The sequence below is a fragment of the Saccoglossus kowalevskii genome, chromosome 22, assembly GCF_978046115.1.
Source record: "Saccoglossus kowalevskii chromosome 22, keSacKowa6.1, whole genome shotgun sequence".
Taxonomy (NCBI): domain Eukaryota; kingdom Metazoa; phylum Hemichordata; class Enteropneusta; family Harrimaniidae; genus Saccoglossus; species Saccoglossus kowalevskii.
In genome coordinates this window covers 858,631-877,748 of record NC_140662.1, presented here as the reverse complement: position 1 = coordinate 877,748, position 19,118 = coordinate 858,631, and the positions used below count along the sequence as shown (strand labels likewise).

Sequence of the window (19,118 nt, the reverse complement as noted above, 5' to 3'; positions counted from 1 at the left end):
AGACTTATTTTGGTGTAGACAACTCTCGTTTAATTATTTTACACCATTACAAGTTGTTAAATTGAGAGAATAAATGTCTCAACAAATATTTAATACTTATTTTGGTGTAGAAAACTCTCATTTATATATATTTTACACCATTACAAGTTGTTAAATTGAGAGAATAAATGTGTGGACAAATATTTGAGACTTATTTTGGTGTAGAAAAGTCACGTTTAATTTACTCAAACCTACTGTCTTTTCAAGCTAATGTTGTTTTATCTCGATGGCACGCTTGTGTACCACGCCACGACATTGGTCGTTGAGTGGTGTTCATTTATCTAACTGCTCCAGTGTTCCGATGAGTTGAACGGGAAAAGGAAAAACCAAAACGATTGCTGGTTTCTGATTGCTTCGGTTCTGGTGAGTGTGTATCTAGTGTGATTCAAACCCATGTCATTTGTATTGGGCGTTTTTTTTATTTCCCATGTTGGCTACGCCGTAATATGCAACCACTTCCCCGTTTTATTGTGATTTTGTGAGTGTTCAATGTTGTGTTCCTCACCCGTCACGCCACGACCCAGTTTCAACCACACGGCCATTTTGCAACAAAGTGTGTGACCCTTGGCGTGACTCGACTGATATGATCGTTCTGTTCAACTGTTAAGCTAGGATTTATTACCGTTATTATCATTATATTGTCACGTGATTTGTTTTACCTTATGTGTAATGTCTTAAGTATCTTTATTGTAATTTGTATATACCAATTCGTATATACGGAGGAAACGACCCCGATTGAAGGTCATGTATTTTGTGAGATCACCAATTCGTGTGTTGGTACGGCTTCTAGAACCGTGAATAGAATAGAATAGAATAGAATAGAATAGAATAGAATAGAATAGAATAGAATAGAATAGAATAGAATAGAATAGAATAGAATAGGTCACTTCCAACAAGGTAAGAGTTGCTTAGGGCCCCCTCACCCACATCTCTAATCCTAACCTTGCCCCTCTAGTACCCCCTTCTCCATTTCAATTACTAGTATACTAGTATACCCCTATTTGGGTAATTTATTTGGAGGAGCATACCTTGGCAGCTGGAGTGTAGGGTTAGCTATCAGGTTAGGGGTGAGGGGGCCTGTATAAGAAACTCTACCCTTATAAGGGGTCGGGTGGAGTCTTACCCAAGCGGGATGACAAGCGTGGCATGGGATCATGAGGATTGTAATAGGTAAGAGCGGGGGAGGTCATAGCGAAGGAAATCTGTCACCATGCAGAAAGGTATGGCAACTTACCGTCTGACCACCCCGATGGAGTTCCAGATGAGATTCTCTCCATTTTGCCAGAAATTCTCTGAACAGTTTCTTTTTATTGTCACTGCCTTGTTTCTTCTGCACCCTTTCAAGAAATCCTGCAAGTTCACCGAATGGTATCTGTGCTGCTACAGAAGTCATTTCTATTGCCAATGAATCACCGGCTATTCGTTTTGAAATCGCGCCCTCTGCAGTTGACCGGACTTGCTAGGTGACAGGGCATTGACGCTGCAGTTCGGCGTCTTCTACACCGATATTTGTGCTGGGACAGCGCTTCCGGTGACGACACAACCGGTGACTGGGACTAAAACTTTGCTGGTTCCCGGTGTCTTTTGCGCGACGCGAGCGTAACCTGCTGATGTTGTGAACGCTTGCAGTATAAACAAATTGGACAATGCCATCAACATGATTTAATGGTTTAAAGTTTAATTATCTTACGATACTTATATTCACTAAACTTTAAAGGTGTATTTTCCACTAGTTTCTAACAAGGTTTCTAACCGGAAATGTCAGACATTTAACAACATATTATTATTCAATATTATTATCGATTCTGGTCCATTCTTTCTATCAATAATAAATATACACCAAACACACTGTCTAACCGCCAATGTTGTGGACGACACTTATTAGTAATGTGTTGTTGATACTAAATATACACCTGAAACACACTGTCTAACCGCCAATGTTGTGGACGACACTTATTAGTAATGTGTTGTTGATACTAAATATACACCAAACACACTGTCTAACCGCCAATGTTGTGGACGACACTTATTAGTAATGTTTATATCGATACAAAATATTGTAATAAAACTCATTATGGTAACAATGCACTTTTATCAATTATAGTAACATATTTCTATTTTTATCTTCCATCATATCTATTGAAAAAAATGAATTTCAATCAACTACGGTTTTCTAGAAACCACCACGTAAACAAATACATCATATGCAATAAGCTTGGTGATGTGAAGTAATTACTGAAAACAGACAAGTTAAAACTGATTGGTGTCCATATTGCACAACGATTACTTAACACAATAAAGGTAATAAGAGAAAACACAAGTAAAACAAATGATGAAGGATGAAGGAATTGAGGCGCAGATCAGTGAAGATGAAAGTTCCAAAGAGAGTGAAGAAGATGAGCTGATGATAATGATCTATTGCTTACACTAGATACCAGCCCCCCCCCCCCCCTAGAGACTGCACATACTGAACAAGGCAATTTTTTGGAGACTGGAGAATGAAATTGCTAAAATTGCGCATTGTCAGGTTTTCGGGGTACTTTAAATGATTGTACTTTTGAGAAATAAAATGTGGACTTTCTCAGTCCTCTTGACTGAATCACACAAGACATAATTGCCCAGAGATTATAGAACACTGTGGGTGTACACCCCTGTTTTTCTTGATGATAGCATATTTAAAGGGGAATAGTTCAATCACGGGGATTGCACTTGATGGCAGTCTTTTTGTTTTCTATTGTAATTGTAATCTGTTAGGCATATTTACATCAAGATAAGTCCGAGTAAAAACTTTCCTATTTAACAAAACGTACAGGGAGAGTCACTGAGTTGTGCATGGACAATTGTACCTTAGGGTCAGGTATTTGTATGCATTTGTTTTAACTGTTTGACGTATACAGATGATTTTTAGAGTCGAAAAATACTCTTTATTTGTTTATGGAAAGTGAATTCTAATAGGTAGTGTCATTCAAAATGTCAACCAGGAGTACTTTGATGGCGTCTAGTAAACTACTTCTTTCTCATTTGTAGGAAGTAGTAGTTTGGGGTTCTTTTCCATCGGGTAAGTATTGCAGGTAATCGAATCATATTACACATATTATCAAAAGATAAATGTCCTTACAAAAATTACCATTTAATGTTTTGTAAACATTTCCCAAGTGTTCATAAAAAGTCTTTAAATATTTTCCCAAGAAATGAATAAATGTTATACAAGATATTATTTGGTCACGCAATTTTTATACGCAAAAAGGAAGTTTAATCCATGCAGCAGTGAAATGTATCTTGTAAACACAGTGTTGTAAACTAACTGACAATGTATCTTGTAAACACAGTGTTGTAAACTAACTGACAATGTATCTTGTAAACACAGTGTTGTAAACTAACTGACAATGTATCTTGTAAACACAGTGTTGTAAACTAACTGACAATGGTCAGGGCATGTTAAAAGAACTTAAGCTTAAAAACGCACAAAAGATTATATCCAAAAATAAATATAAATTAAAACAAAACTGAGGGCTCTATATATTAGCAACTGGCAGAATTACTTTAATATATTAATGAAGATAAAATGGGAGAAAAAATGAGCCACAAGTATACAAAACTGTAGCTAAAAATTATTTCTTACAAAAACATCTGAAAATCAATAATTTGTTTAACGAAAATTAGAATATATTAACTTGTCAATTTAGAAAGGCCGGCATCATGAAAATATACTCCGTTACAAGGAAAGTGTGAAAATGCAACATTTAAGTCGAGAATAAAATGTATACTATTATGCATTGCTTATATTTCCAAAATATTAGATTAAAAGTAATGAAAACAATAGCAGATAAGCCTTCAATTGTGTACTTTTCATGGGACTGTTAAGTGTGTTAAGAGTGTTAAGGCAATTTCTGCCAAGTTTTATTTTACATATTTTAAACATTCAGTTGGAATGTTAACAATCAATATCATAAAACAGTGGTTCGACTTGTTTCCAATAACAATTTTATTATCTTTGTGTATCATTTTGCATTGTCCTGAATTGGAATTAATTGGAATTAAAATACATACATAAAACACAAACTCAACTTTGAAGTGATCCTGAACAACCAAATTAATGTATGTTGCATATGTAGGGGTAATACAGCCTACAGGGGAAGTCTGAACAACTATTCCAAAGTACTGTTTTCTGGGAGTTTCGGCCTTTGTTTTCACCGTGATGGTTGTTAGATGGGGATAATGTCCGGATGTCCGAGAATAGACCAGAATTGCCTTCGTGCCCCCCTCCTGGGGGTACTCACATTGATGTGCTATATGTATATGTGCCGCCAAAAGGGGCCCCAAATTCACCACTTCTATCTGAAAAGGGTATCCTTTTTTCATTAATTCTGTCTGAAAAGGAGTCCATATTTTCCAAAGACTCTAGAGCTTGAGTGATTCAACATTCAGGAGAACAAAGCTGATTTTTTCTTTATATTTCATGGGATACTCAGTTCATTTCGACGGATCGTCAAAGTCTATCCTCGGGGTGTCAAATATCCACAGTTTGTCTGAAAGAGGGTAGGCAATTTGGGTTTTATTTCTGTCCGATAAGGGTTCCAAATAACCAGCTACACACCGCTGTCAGTATGTTTTGCAAGTACCCCCCCCCTCCGGGCTTAAGCTTCGTGCCTTCAGACACTTCTGTGGAGGGACTGTGCTTCAGAGATTTTGTCGACGACGACGAGCCCGGGCGACGAGCCTCCTGATTTTAGCGCCCTCACTCTTGAGCGTTGTTGTCATGGCACCAAGCGGTCAATACACATTACCTAATTTGCATATTACCAACGCAGGTCTCGCCATATTTATTTTTGTACACAGAGCCAGTGTAACATTCATGATTGACTTTAAATACACTTGTTGCATGGATTAAAGACTATCGGCGACTGGTATAGTTGGTGAGTACAATATACTGATGTTATATAGCAACTCATATTGACAAATATACTCTAAACTCAAAATTGAGCTCGATCGACGTGGTTGAAAGTTCAGACCATGGAGCTAAAAAGATCCATGATCAGATGTATGGATGCCTACTCCTTTCTTGTGACAGCTAAATTCGCTCATTTCAAAGTAGTTGTCCCGAAAACACAAACATTGCACATGAACTGACTTTTTGTTTATAATTAAAAAATCAACGGGAAACTGGAAGTAGTAACAGATTGTAAATACGACTCAGCAAGGAAAATAGCTGCGATTCTAGCGACATTGTGACTTTCGACATGTACTGGTAGTATTGCAACTAACAACTTTTCGATACGGAATATCTGACGTTTTTTTCATTTTATTTTGTATTTTATAATTAATTAATTAATTAATGGGACAGACACTTGAAGTGTCATTTGTACAACAACCGAGACCGGGCTATGAACACAAAGAATGGTCGAGTCAGAGGCAGACTTGGGGCAAAAAAACATCAGATCTCGCGAAACCTCGAGTGCCCCTCGATGTACAATGTACAAGTCATTGTGTTCATAATCTACAACTTCCATTTAGGTTTAAAATAATGTACTGATATTTGATGTAAAGATTGGTTAAGATTGTTACACATTGTTAATGGTCCTAGGTGAAATATAAAAATTGGTGTAACAGACCAAATTTTTGAGAAAAACATGTTTTTATTTTACCCTGATTATTGTATTTATACATATACAAATATGTGACTGTATGTGGGAAAGATACAACATAACCATTGTAATGAGGACAATTTTAAACTTCTTTTGAAACTCAACATAATGAAATTACCTTTGAAAATAATGATGGGTGACAGATCTACATTGTTTTTGTAAATATGTGTCTTAATTTTTTAAATACACAGCAATGTAAATACTATATTAAATCAAAGTGAACATGTAAATTGCAAGCATGACTTGAACCAATGCAAGCATACACCAAATCACCAAGCTACACGTCACAGCATGTCTTTCTAATACACCTTTCTTTTCTTTCCTACACAATTTCTGACATCAGTTATCAGTTTCTGACACACACAGCAATTTACATATTACATGACAACATTAACAGTTTATTTTTATTCCAAAAAAACATGACTTACGTTTGTGGCACTAAACAGAAAATAGTAAATTATTTGTGAAAACAACAAAATTAAAACTGTATTGATCAACATAAATATGTAACAATCATACCTTATTAGAAGTGCACATAAACATTTATATATGCAAATAACATCGAATAAACGTCATGGTAAATATACTACATCAAATCAAAGTAAACACATACTGCATGCATGATTTTTTGGGTATGACTGGTGGCCAAGGGGAAGATGTGTAGTGACGTGTAGCTAGGCGATTAGGTGCCTGTACGTGAATGTCAGTTCGAGTTACGCACGCATGCACGTTTGTGTTTACTTTGATTTGACATAGTATCTACCTTTGCATTTATTCTGTGTTATTTGCTTACTTTACTTTCTATATGGATTGTATGTTTGTGCACATACTACCATGGTCATTGCAGCATGACATATTTTAACCATACACATATTTTTGTCATTGATGTAATTACTTGCGCTACTAATACGGAATGAATCTATCCATTTTTCTAACACTTTAAAAAATCTAGTGTATTGTTAATAGTGAATTTGTAGATAACTTTTATTATTTCAATTTTTTATTAATTTCTCTTTGTTTTATTTTCAGTTATTTGTTGTTACATTGGATCAAGCACCTTTCTCATCATGCAGGGTAAGGGCATTTAATAGTTTATATTATCACCATAGCAACAGTCATTCAAAATTACCTAATAAACAGTTTTAAGAATTACTTGAAACATACATGTACCATGGTCAAGTTTTTATTATATTTAAAGCCAACAATAATATTATGGGTTATATTTTATTGTACGTGGGATTAAAGAAACCATGGTTACTATGTATGATGTTAATATAATACTTTATTGACATCATTCTGTTTGAAGAGAACATACAGTCAAGTGCTAAACTCATAATTAAAATTGATATATATATTTATAATGCACCACATTCTCTAATAGAGTTCGCAAGTTCCTTATCTACCTACATTGCTCATAATGTATATGAACTTGTCATCTGGTTTCATCAAATTAAAATATGGATGTATATAAGCAATTCTTCCAAACAGCTTACATCTTGCATTTTTATGACTTGGACAATCAATCAGGAAATGGAATTCATCCTCCACTGCATCCGTATCACACTTTTTGCATACCCTTTCTTCAAACTTTATTTTTGGTCTAACATGCCTGCCCTTCTCTATCATTAGACCATGGTCACTTATCCTGAATTTACAGATACTTTTTGTATAGTGGGGGTCTTTAATTTGTGTTAAATACTGTTCCATTTTGAATTCATTTTTGAATTTACAATAAGTTCTTAATTTATTATTTTCACCTGATGATGATTTTTTTGAGGTTATTTGTTTTTTCCATAATTCAATATAATTCTTTTCTATTTGACTACTTATTTGTTGTATATTTTTTTTACCTCTACTCCAAAATCCATTTATTTCACTTCCTATTATTTCCTGCACTGATTTAATATGACTTTTTACCAGGTAGATCACATGGGATGAGTGGCTCCGGTAGTTAGTGTAAGTTGGCTAGTGACAACTATTTGACTCACACAATATGAAAAACATATTGGTATAAGATGACAATTAGGTGTCTCAAATTCACATTTCACATGTCAATGTTTATAGCACATTTGTTCTGTGCAACACTCCCAAGCAATGCTAGTGTCTGCTTTCAGTTTACTTATTTTGTTAACATGGCTTTTTGTAGTGTATATTAGTTGATGTTACTGTATCACACATAGTACACATAGTCATGCTTTTATTGTAGTTGTTTATTTATATTGGCCTGAAAGTGTAATTGAGTAATGTCTGTTGCTAGGCAACCAGTAGTATATAAGCATGTCTAGTATGTGTTTACATGTGGGTTAGAAGGTGTTCAATATACATTAGTACTGTAAATGCATTAATTATTAACCAGGTTTTTTCAGCTATCTTCGCTGATAAGTAAAATCTGCTGAATTAAATTTACATGAACATAAAATAACAATATTGTTTCCTTGACAAATTTGTAAACATAAAACCCAGTGAATATGCTTGAGATATCAAAATAGTTAAATTAAATGCCATAGAAAGTAAATGGTTTTACAGTATGTGACTAAAAGACCGAACCACTGGATATGTCATTCTTGTGTTCTCATTTCAATACCTTATTGCTTTATTTTCTGACCATAAAATAACATTTTTCTGTCACTTGTGTATTGCAGATTGGTTTTACCATGCTCCAGCCAAGCGACGTGAAGACTGTGGAGCCGTGGAATACCCTGCACCATCACAGATTCCATTATTAAGTGGTGTAGAACTAGATGGAACTGAAGATGAATATAGTGCCAAACGGGGTTACTATAAAGAAAGTGATACCAAGTACATAAGACTTGCTAAGCAAGGTGGAAGGAAAGGTATACAATCATACTGTAGATTAGTACCAACTTACTGTACTACCGTTATGTTATTGTGTACATTAAGTGATTAAACATTAAATTTAGTAATTATTACTCCAAAATGTCTGTACTCTGTAGCTGTTATACAATATTGTTGCCAATATACTGTAAAAACTTTGAATTTGTGGTAAATAGGTTATTCGACCAAAGATATGAATTGCTACTTGAGGTCCTTTAAGATTGATCTGACATAACATTACATCACCTTTCTAGCTGATAACTGTTGCTTTCTATCTGCATTTACTGGCAAATGTTAGCATCTACTGTAAATGCATTAATTATTTGCTGGTTTTTAATTTTGCATTTTTTTCCAATAAGTAAAATCCGCTAAATTAAATCTACTTGAACTTGTGGAATGAACCCATTGTTTCCTTTCCATTTTCATGAACTTAAAACCAAATGAAATTGCTCAAAGCATCAAAATAGTGAAAATAAATAATTTTACAGTCATGCGGTTGTGTCATGTTATGCAGAACATGAACTAAAATGATATAATTTTAAACCCTTATCTAAAATGCCATGAATTAAAAAGATAAATTTATTAAATTGGGTGCACTAATTAATTAAGTTTTATGGTTCCCACGGTAACATAGTAGTGCAGTTAAATTCAGTAAATATTCGGCAATATCCAATTAATCAATTCAAGAAAAACATTATAATTAAAATAATGTGATTGTGATGCAAAATAAAGCTAAAACATCTGAAAGGAAGGCAGAGATGGGGGGGGGGGTATACAGCTGGATATCAAATATGCATAAAAACATAAATGAAAATAATGCAATTGTACCACTAGGTATTGAATGTTTGAACTGATTGAACTACTGAGCTTGGAGGGTGGTGGTCAATGAACAAAGTGATTTTTCTTGTGTTGAGATATGTTGCATGAAACTCATATGGATTCTCCTAACAGATACTTACAAATGAACCAAAATAAAGTAATCTTGGATTGTGTGCTGTAGAGGGTGCTATTTAAACTTAACCACTTGTCAAATGATATATATACATTAAATCATTGTTTGACAAAATACAATTTCATTATTATTAATTCAGATTTACTCAGATTTCGAAGTCCCAAAACGTTATCAGAGGAACCAGTTCCATATCCCAGACCAGAATGGTTAGACTGGAATGAGACACGGGAGCCAGATGCTGGGTATGTGCTTAAACCTATCTGACTGATATACTACAGTGTTCTCCCTATGATATGACATGACAGTACTACAACAGTGATTTGTTTTACCACCACTGGTACTCTGGTCTAACTATGACATGACAGTACTACAACAGTGATTTGTTTTATCACTACTGGTACTCTGGTCTAACTATGACATGACAGTGCTACAACAGTGATTTGTTTTATCACCACTGGTACTCTGGTCTAACTATGACATGACAGTACTACAACAGTGATTTGTTTTACCACTACTGGTACTCCTTTCTAACTATGACATGACAGTACTACAACAGTGATTTGTTTTACCACTACTGGTACTCTGGTCTAACTATGACATGACAGTACTACAACAGTGATTTGTTTTACCACCACTGGTACTCTGGTCTAACTATGACATGACAGTACTACAACAGTGATTTGTTTTACCACTACTGGTACTCTGGTCTAACTATGACATGACAGTACTACAATAGTGATTTGTTTTATCACTACTGGTACTCTGGTCTAACTATGACATGACAGTACTACAACAGTGATTTGTTTTATCACTACTGGTACTCTGGTCTAACTATGACATGACAGTACTACAACAGTGATTTGTTTTATCACTACTGGTACTCTGGTCTAACTATGACATGACAGTACTACAACAGTGATTTGTTTTATCACTACTGGTACTCTGGTCTAACTATGACATGACAGTACTACAACAGTGATTTGTTTTATCACTACTGGTACTCTGGTCTAACTATGACATGACATGACAGTACTACAACAGTGATTTGTTTTACCACTACTGGTACTCTGGTCTAACTATGACATGACATGACAGTACTACAACAGTGATTTGTTTTATCACTACTGGTACTCTGGTCTAACTATGACATGACAGTGCTACAACAGTGATTTGTTTTACCACTACTGGTACTCTGGTCTAACTATGACATGACAGTACTACAACAGTGATTTGTTTTATCACTACTGGTACTCTGGTCTAACTATGACATGACAGTGCTACAACAGTGATTTGTTTTACCACTACTGGTACTCTGGTCTAACTATGACATGACAGTACTACAACAGTGATTTGTTTTACCACCACTGGTACTCTGGTCTAACTATGACATGACAGTGCTACAACAGTGATTTGTTTTACCACTACTGGTACTCTGGTCTAACTATGACATGACAGTACTACAACAGTGATTTGTTTTATCACTACTGGTACTCTGGTCTAACTATGACATGACAGTGCTACAACAGTGATTTGTTTTACCACCACTGGTACTCTGGTCTAACTATGACATGACAGTACTACAACAGTGATTTGTTTTATCACTACTGGTACTCTGGTCTAACTATGACATGACATGACAGTACTACAACAGTGATTTGTTTTACCACTACTGGTACTCTGGTCCAACTATGACATGACAGTACTACAACAGTGATTTGTTTTATCACTACTGGTACTCTGGTCTAACTATGACATGACAGTACTACAACAGTGATTTGTTTTACCACCACTGGTACTCTGGTCTAACTATGACATGACAGTACTACAACAGTGATTTGTTTTATCACTACTGGTACTCTGGTCTAACTATGACATGACAGTACTACAACAGTGATTTGTTTTATCACTACTGGTACTCTGGTCTAACTATGACATGACAGTACTACAACAGTGATTTGTTTTACCACTACTGGTACTCTGGTCTAACTATGTCATGACAGTACTACAACAGTGATTTGTTTTACCACCACTGGTACTCTAGTCTAACTATGACATGGCAGTACTACAACAGTGATTTGTTTTATCACTACTGGTACTCTGGTCTAACTATGACATGGCAGTACTACAACAGTGATTTGTTTTACCACTACTGGTACTCTGGTCTAACTATGACATGACAGTACTACAACAGTGATTTGTTTTATCACTACTGGTACTCTGGTCTAATTATGACACGACAGTACTACAACAGTGATTTGTTTTATCACTACTGGTACTCTGGTCTAACTATGACATGGCAGTACTACAACAGTGATTTGTTTTATCACTACTGGTACTCTGGTCTAACTATGACATGACAGTACTACAATAGTGATTTGTTTTATCACTACTGGTACTCTGGTCTAACTATGACATGACAGTACTACAACAGTGATTTGTTTTACCACTACTGGTACTCTGGTCTAACTATGACATGACAGTACTACAACAGTGATTTGTTTTACCACTACTGGTACTCTGGTCTAACTATGACATGACAGTACTACAACAGTGATTTGTTTTACCACTACTGGTACTCTGGTCTAACTATGACATGACAGTACTACAACAGTGATTTGTTTTATCACTACTGGTACTCTGGTCTAATTATGACACGACAGTACTACAACAGTGATTTGTTTTATCACTACTGGTACTCTGGTCTAACTATGACATGGCAGTACTACAACAGTGATTTGTTTTATCACTACTGGTACTCTGGTCTAACTATGACATGACAGTACTACAATAGTGATTTGTTTTATCACTACTGGTACTCTGGTCTAACTATGACATGACAGTACTACAACAGTGATTTGTTTTACCACTACTGGTACTCTGGTCTAACTATGACATGACAGTACTACAACAGTGATTTGTTTTACCACTACTGGTACTCTGGTCTAACTATGACATGACAGTACTACAGCAGTGATTTGTTTTACCACTACTGGTACTCTGGTCTAACTATGACATGACAGTACTACAGCAGTGATTTGTTTTACCACTACTGGTACTCTGGTCTAACTATGACATGACAGTACTACAACAGTGATTTGTTTTATCACTACTGGTACTCTGGTCTTACTATGACATGACAGTACTACAACAGTGATTTGTTTTATCACTACTGGTACTCTGGTCTAACTATGACATGACAGTACTACAACAGTGATTTGTTTTACCACCACTGGTACTCTGGTCTAACTATGACATGACAGTACTACAACAGTGATTTGTTTTATCACTACTGGTACTCTGGTCCAACTATGACATGACAGTACTTCAACAGTGATTTGTTTTATCACTACTGGTACTCTGGTCTAACTATGACATGACAGTACTACAACAGTGATTTGTTTTATCACTACTGGTACTCTGGTCTAACTATGACATGACAGTACTACAACAGTGATTTGTTTTACCACTACTGGTACTCTGGTCTAACTATGTCATGACAGTACTACAACAGTGATTTGTTTTACCACCACTGGTACTCTAGTCTAACTATGACATGACAGTACTACAACAGTGATTTGTTTTATCACTACTGGTACTCTGGTCTAACTATGACATGACAGTACTACAACAGTGATTTGTTTTACCACTACTGGTACTCTGGTCTAACTATGTCATGACAGTACTACAACAGTGATTTGTTTTACCACCACTGATACTCTAGTCTAACTATGACATGACAGTACTACAACAGTGATTTGTTTTACTACTACTGGTACTCTGGTCTAACTATGACATGGCAGTACTACAACAGTGATTTGTTTTATCACTACTGGTACTCTGGTCTAACTATGACATGACAGTACTACAACAGTGATTTGTTTTATCACTACTGGTACTCTGGTCTAATTATGACACGACAGTACTACAACAGTGATTTGTTTTATCACTACTGGTACTCTGGTCTAACTATGACATGGCAGTACTACAACAGTGATTTGTTTTACCACTACTGGTACTCTGGTCTAACTATGACATGACAGTACTACAATAGTGATTTGTTTTATCACTACTGGTACTCTGGTCTAACTATGACATGACAGTACTACAACAGTGATTTGTTTTACCACTACTGGTACTCTGGTCTAACTATGACATGACAGTACTACAACAGTGATTTGTTTTACCACTACTGGTACTCTGGTCTAACTATGACATGACAGTACTACAACAGTGATTTGTTTTACCACTACTGGTACTCTGGTCTAACTATGACATGGCAGTACTACAACAGTGATTTGTTTTATCACTACTGGTACTCTGGTCTAACTATGACATGACAGTACTACAGCAGTGATTTGTTTTACCACTACTGGTACTCTGGTCTAACTATGACATGACAGTACTACAACAGTGATTTGTTTTACTACTACTGGTACTCTGGTCTAACACATTGCATGAATGTTTCAATGAATTCTGTAATGTACTTTATTTTCGCTCAGAATTTGTTTTATGAACAAATATACTTTTTTTCTATATTTTACATTTTCATTGAAAATAGGTGAAAATGAACTCCATACAAAACACTCAAAATATTTTGTTTCTGAGAAAATTATTCCAGCTAAAATAAAGTATTTTACAGTACGTTACTCATAAATGTCTGTTTTGAATAGTATGTAAATATTATGTAAATTAGTATGTAAATTAAGGAGAGCACTGTATTTATCACTACACTTTATTGTGTATTAGCCCCGGTAATGGTATAACTCAATACACATCATGAATGTACATACTCACTCACAACATATCCTATATTCAACATAACCATTCACTTCTAATACAGCAAATACAATATTAGGAATTTTCCAGTCAGCGAAATAAGCTAAATTAAAACCCAGTGAATAATTAACCCTTTTACAGTAATACAATAATAGAGTGCATATATTTATTATTCTATATTTTTTACACAATATAATTACCTCTATCTATGGTAATAATGCAAATTTATTAAAAGATGAACTTATTTATTCATAACATGAACCACTGTGTAATTAAATGCACATTATTACAAATGTGGAGATTTTTTGAAGGAAATGTTGGTATTGTAAAATAAAATAGAGCTTAGACTGACTGCATACTTTCATTACAGACCAAGGCAGGTATACATGCCAGAATACATGGTATATGATGAACACCAGGCAGATGCAGATGCTGAACCATATTATGCCAGACAACCTCCATACTCACTTCATGACAACATAAGTGTATTTCAACGAGATGGTGCAAAGGCTACAGATAAAACAGTCAGGTTGCCTGAGATAAAACGACCGCATAAACGACATACATTCCAAAAAGTACAGAGCAATAAACCAGCTGGGTTGGATAGAACAGGAAAGAAACAACAACCAGCAAACAGGTTGAGATTTCCTCCGTTGTGAGTCAGTATTGCTATATTTGTGACTTTGCATGCATCAAGGTTTAAAGTCATCAAGATTAGACATGGCTGGGATGAAACTATAGCTTTATCCTAATGTGTGTAAATCAAATTGGGATTGCATAACTTCAACACACAAAGGAAACAAGACATTTTCCATTTCTCATCCATCTATGATGGTATCTTGTACAAAACGGTCAATCCTACTCAAAGTGCTAAAACTGAATATGAACTAATTTGACATAAAAGTGCTAATATTGTGTGATTTCCTCATTTACTACAAAGCATACTCACCATATTTGAGACAGTGCATGATGTGCATCATATCATGTGTTGTGTGTATCATATCAATATGGTATGCATCATATCATGTATGGTGTGCATTATATCATAACAATGGCTTAACAATCTTCATGCATGTTGCTTCATAGTTGCAAATAGAGCAATATTTTCATTATTAAGGACAATAACTCTCAATGATGTATCTCTGGAGTTATACCAACTCATAATTGGAAACCAGGGATTTCTCAAATAATTGGCTTCTACCTAAACACTACTCCAGAGAGTTATTGTCACTTATTATTACTTTGTGTGTTTAACTAATCATTATTTTCTGTCACTGTGGTCGGTAATGCCAAAATCGTGACCCAAAGTTCATGATAACAGGTTTGTGGTGTATTGAGTGTAAAATGCGTTAAAAAACAGGTAAATTGAATAGCTGTAATAATAATTTCTTCCTTTAAGGTATGGTACTCAAAATTAAGTATACCGGTATCCCAGTAATTTCAGTTACTTAAATGTGACTTTTGATTTTATTTCAATTTAAAAGTGATAAAATTAAATCAACTTAAAAATTGGGTCACCATACTAAATTTGGAGAAAATTGATATCAAAATGAAGAAAAAATAGTATGTTTCAATTTATCACAGCATGACATATTAACATGATGCAGTGTGATGACTGTGACATATTAACATGATGCAGTGTGATGACTGTGACATATTAACATGATGCAGTGTGATGACTGTGACATATTAACATGATGCAGTGTGATGACTGTGACATATTGACATGATGCAGTGTGATGACTGTGACATATTAACATGATGCAGCGTGATGACTGTGGCATATTAACATGATGCAGTGTGATGACTGTGACATATTAACATGATGCATTGTGATGACTGTGACATATTAACATGATGCAGTGTGATGACTGTGACATATTAACATGATGCAGTGTGATGACTGTGGCATATTAACATGATGCAGTGTGATGACTGTGACATATTAACATGATGCAGTGTAAATATTAGTACCAATTATTAGCTTGATATGATATAGGAAGCCAATTTAGCTGACATCTGTATACGTGTTTTAAATTCACATGCTCTGTTATTTGCAGACCTGGAGTGAATGACACTGAGCCAGTGGCCTTCAATAAATTACTTAGTATGGGATACCAGAAAGATTGGGTTCTGGAAAGAGAAAAATATTATAAAAAACAACAGTCTGTGATTGACCAAAAGAGGAAACTGGTACCTGCAAATGCGGCAACAGTCTCTGAATACCAAGAAGCAATTGGTAAAGGAGTGGATAAGCCTGTGTCAGGACAAACATCAACACAGAGAAGAACCAAATTTAGTGCAAGTGAAAAGAAAGAAATACCAGTGGAAGATGACAAATTATTTAAACTTAGCAAGTGAGTATCATCGTTTTTAAAAATAGACATAGCTGTAATGCCAGCATTTTGTAAATCTTGTGAAGTTTGATTTTGACTGTGACATGTGTAACACTGAAATCTTAGTCTAGTGAGAAGCACACATAAACACTGCATTCATTTATATTTGATCATTAGAATATAAACTCATAAACTCACATAAGAGCAAATACGGTATCTCAAAAGGTGTTTACCTAGAGGACAGTAAGCTTGTGACAGGCAATCCATCACGCAAAAGAGTAAACGCAAACCAAGCATTAGCATTCCTTTTTTATATAGTTTTCTATATATTTTCTTGCACATAAATATTTTTAAATGAATACACTCTGCCCATCATATAGTGGGGTAATTCACTTCACACATTGAATGTTTGCTAATATGTTTTTATTTTTTTTTATTTTCAGATTTAACAAAGTTCAAGCTAAAGTGAACACTCGTCGAGAGGATCAAACATATCCACACAACATGCAATCATCACAACCACAACCAATGGAAGCTTAAATTAAAAATATAATCATTTCTCTACAACTGTGACTGATCTTCAGTATAAACACAGTTTTCATTTCCTGTCTATTCTGTATATTTTGTATCACAATTCCATATGTTATTACACAATAATGTAATTCATGTTTGTTTATATTAAAATATATGTTATCAATAAATTTTTGGTTTGTTTAGTTTTGGCATTGTTTCTTATATTTTTTCTCTACTTATTGTTGGTTGTATTGTTGGTGAAATGTTGTGTGAGGCCATGTCAAGTAATATGTGTTATAAATGTAACTAGTTAGTTCGGAAATTATTTGCCAATAGCCGAACATCACCAAGCAGTTTTATAGATTTTGTTGTGACTGAATTTTCAGCATGCTAGGGTATCAAGTCACTCAATCACACATGGTAATTTCTGGTTGAAGATATAACAAAAAGCAATATTTTTCAGTAAAAGTCTGAGATTTCCATGGATTTTTGAACTGTTTGCTGAAGTTATTAGATCCCTCTTTTTAGCTCTGTGGTTAACTTTGTCGAGCGGTGGTTATCATATGAGTGCTTGTCTGTTGTCTGGCGCTTGTCCTTGTTTTTGTCTACCTTTTACCTTTTCAACTTGTTCTTGAAAATTACAAGTCTGATTGCTTTGATAATTGATTGTATATGTACCCTGGGTAGACCTCTTTTAAATTTGTTCATTTTGTGACAGTGCGTTTAATTCTCTAATTTTGGTAAAAAGTGATATTTTTGATTTCTTGTTGAAAACCGCAAGTCTGATTGCTTTGATATTATATATATATATAGGTACTACAGGTAGACCTCTCTCAGATTTGTTAATTTCGTGATATTTCTTTAATTAAAATGTGCATAGCTAACAGCGGAGTTATCTCAGCAAGGAGGCTACAAGTCTGATTGCTTTGATAATTGATTGTATATGTACCCTGGGTAGACCTCTTTTAAATTTGTTCATTTTGTGACAGTGCGTTTAATTCTCTAATTTTGGTAAAGAGTGATATTTTCCACTTTTTGTTGAAAACTGCAGGTTTGATTGCTTTGATATTATATAGGTATCTCAGGTAGACCTCTCTCAGATTTGTTCATCTTGTAGTGATAATTTCAATTCTCTAATTGAAATGTGTGTTGCTAACAGTGGAGCTATCTCAGTCGGGAGGCTGCTTGAATTTATAGAACAGCAACCTTATCAAATTTGCAAGTCACGCTTAGTGTACGAGTATACATAGGGGGGAAGGGGCCAAATATTTAAATGGGCTACATCCTAGTAAGTATGTACATTTAACTGGTTAAATACCAGGCATATACTGGTGCCTACTAGTAAATAGGCATGTGCTGGTACATACTAGTTGATAGACATGTACTGGTACATACTAGTTGATAGACATGTACTGGTACATACTAGTTGATAGACATGTATTGGTACATACTAGTTGATAGACATGTACTGGTACATACTAGTTTATAGACATGTACTGGTACTTACTAGTTGACAGACATGTACTGGTACACACTAGTTGATAGACATGTACTGGTACATACTAGTTGATAGACATGTACTGGTACATACTAGTTAATAGACATGTACTGGTACATACTAGTTTATAGACATGTACTAGTACATACTAGTTTATAGACATGTACTAGTACATACTAGTTTATAGACATGTACTGGTACTTACTAGTTGACAGACATGTACTGGTACACACTAGTTGATAGACATGTACTGGTACATACTAGTTGATAGACATGCACTGGTACATACTAGTTAATAGACATGTACTGGTACATACTAGTTTATAGACATGTACTAGTACATACTAGTTGATAGACATGTACTGGTACTTACTAGTTGACAGACATGTACTGGTACATACTAGTTGATAGACATGTACTGGTACATACTAGTTGATAGACATGTACTGGTACATACTAGTTGATAGACATTTACTGGTACATACTAGTTAATAGACATGTACTGGTACATACTAGTTTATAGA

The 19,118-nt window shown here is 34.9% G+C and overlaps 2 protein-coding genes across 3 annotated transcripts in view; one reads left to right on the top strand and one right to left on the bottom strand.

Moving 5' to 3' along the window:
• LOC102808661 (DNA ligase 4-like) overlaps positions 1-1,504 on the bottom strand; it is a 65,551-nt gene extending 64,047 nt beyond the window's left edge. Inside the window, exon 1 of the mRNA XM_085496152.1 lies at positions 1,274-1,504. Coding sequence (XP_085352278.1) covers positions 1,274-1,432 — 159 coding nt within the window. The 5' untranslated portion in view covers positions 1,433-1,504. The remainder of the gene's footprint in view (positions 1-1,273) is intronic.
• A 3,348-nt stretch (positions 1,505-4,852) lies between these two features.
• On the top strand, positions 4,853-17,284 carry LOC100378723 (uncharacterized protein C7orf57-like). Of its 2 annotated transcripts, none has more exons than XM_002736509.4 (7): positions 4,853-4,955; positions 6,714-6,758; positions 8,327-8,518; positions 9,611-9,713; positions 14,618-14,884; positions 16,308-16,604; positions 17,027-17,284. In XM_002736509.4, the coding sequence occupies exons 2-7, from the start codon at positions 6,752-6,754 to the stop codon at positions 17,121-17,123; spliced, it is 963 nt and encodes a 320-aa protein (XP_002736555.1). In that variant the 5' UTR covers positions 4,853-4,955; positions 6,714-6,751; the 3' UTR covers positions 17,124-17,284. The 2 variants fall into 2 exon arrangements, with proteins under 2 accessions (XP_002736555.1, XP_077866903.1); XM_078010777.2 differs by having other exon boundaries at positions 14,618-14,902.
• Positions 17,285-19,118: the final 1,834 nt, after the last annotated feature.

What these genes read in the sequence shown, in the direction of transcription:
- LOC100378723 (XM_078010777.2), top strand. An exon ending in TAAGCAAGGTGGAAGGAAAG is followed by an intron (nt 8,519 to 9,610) that starts GTATACAATCAT and finishes TTATTAATTCAG; the next exon opens with ATTTACTCAGATTTCGAAGT. An exon ending in ACACGGGAGCCAGATGCTGG is followed by an intron (nt 9,714 to 14,617) that starts GTATGTGCTTAA and finishes CTTTCATTACAG; the next exon opens with ACCAAGGCAGGTATACATGC.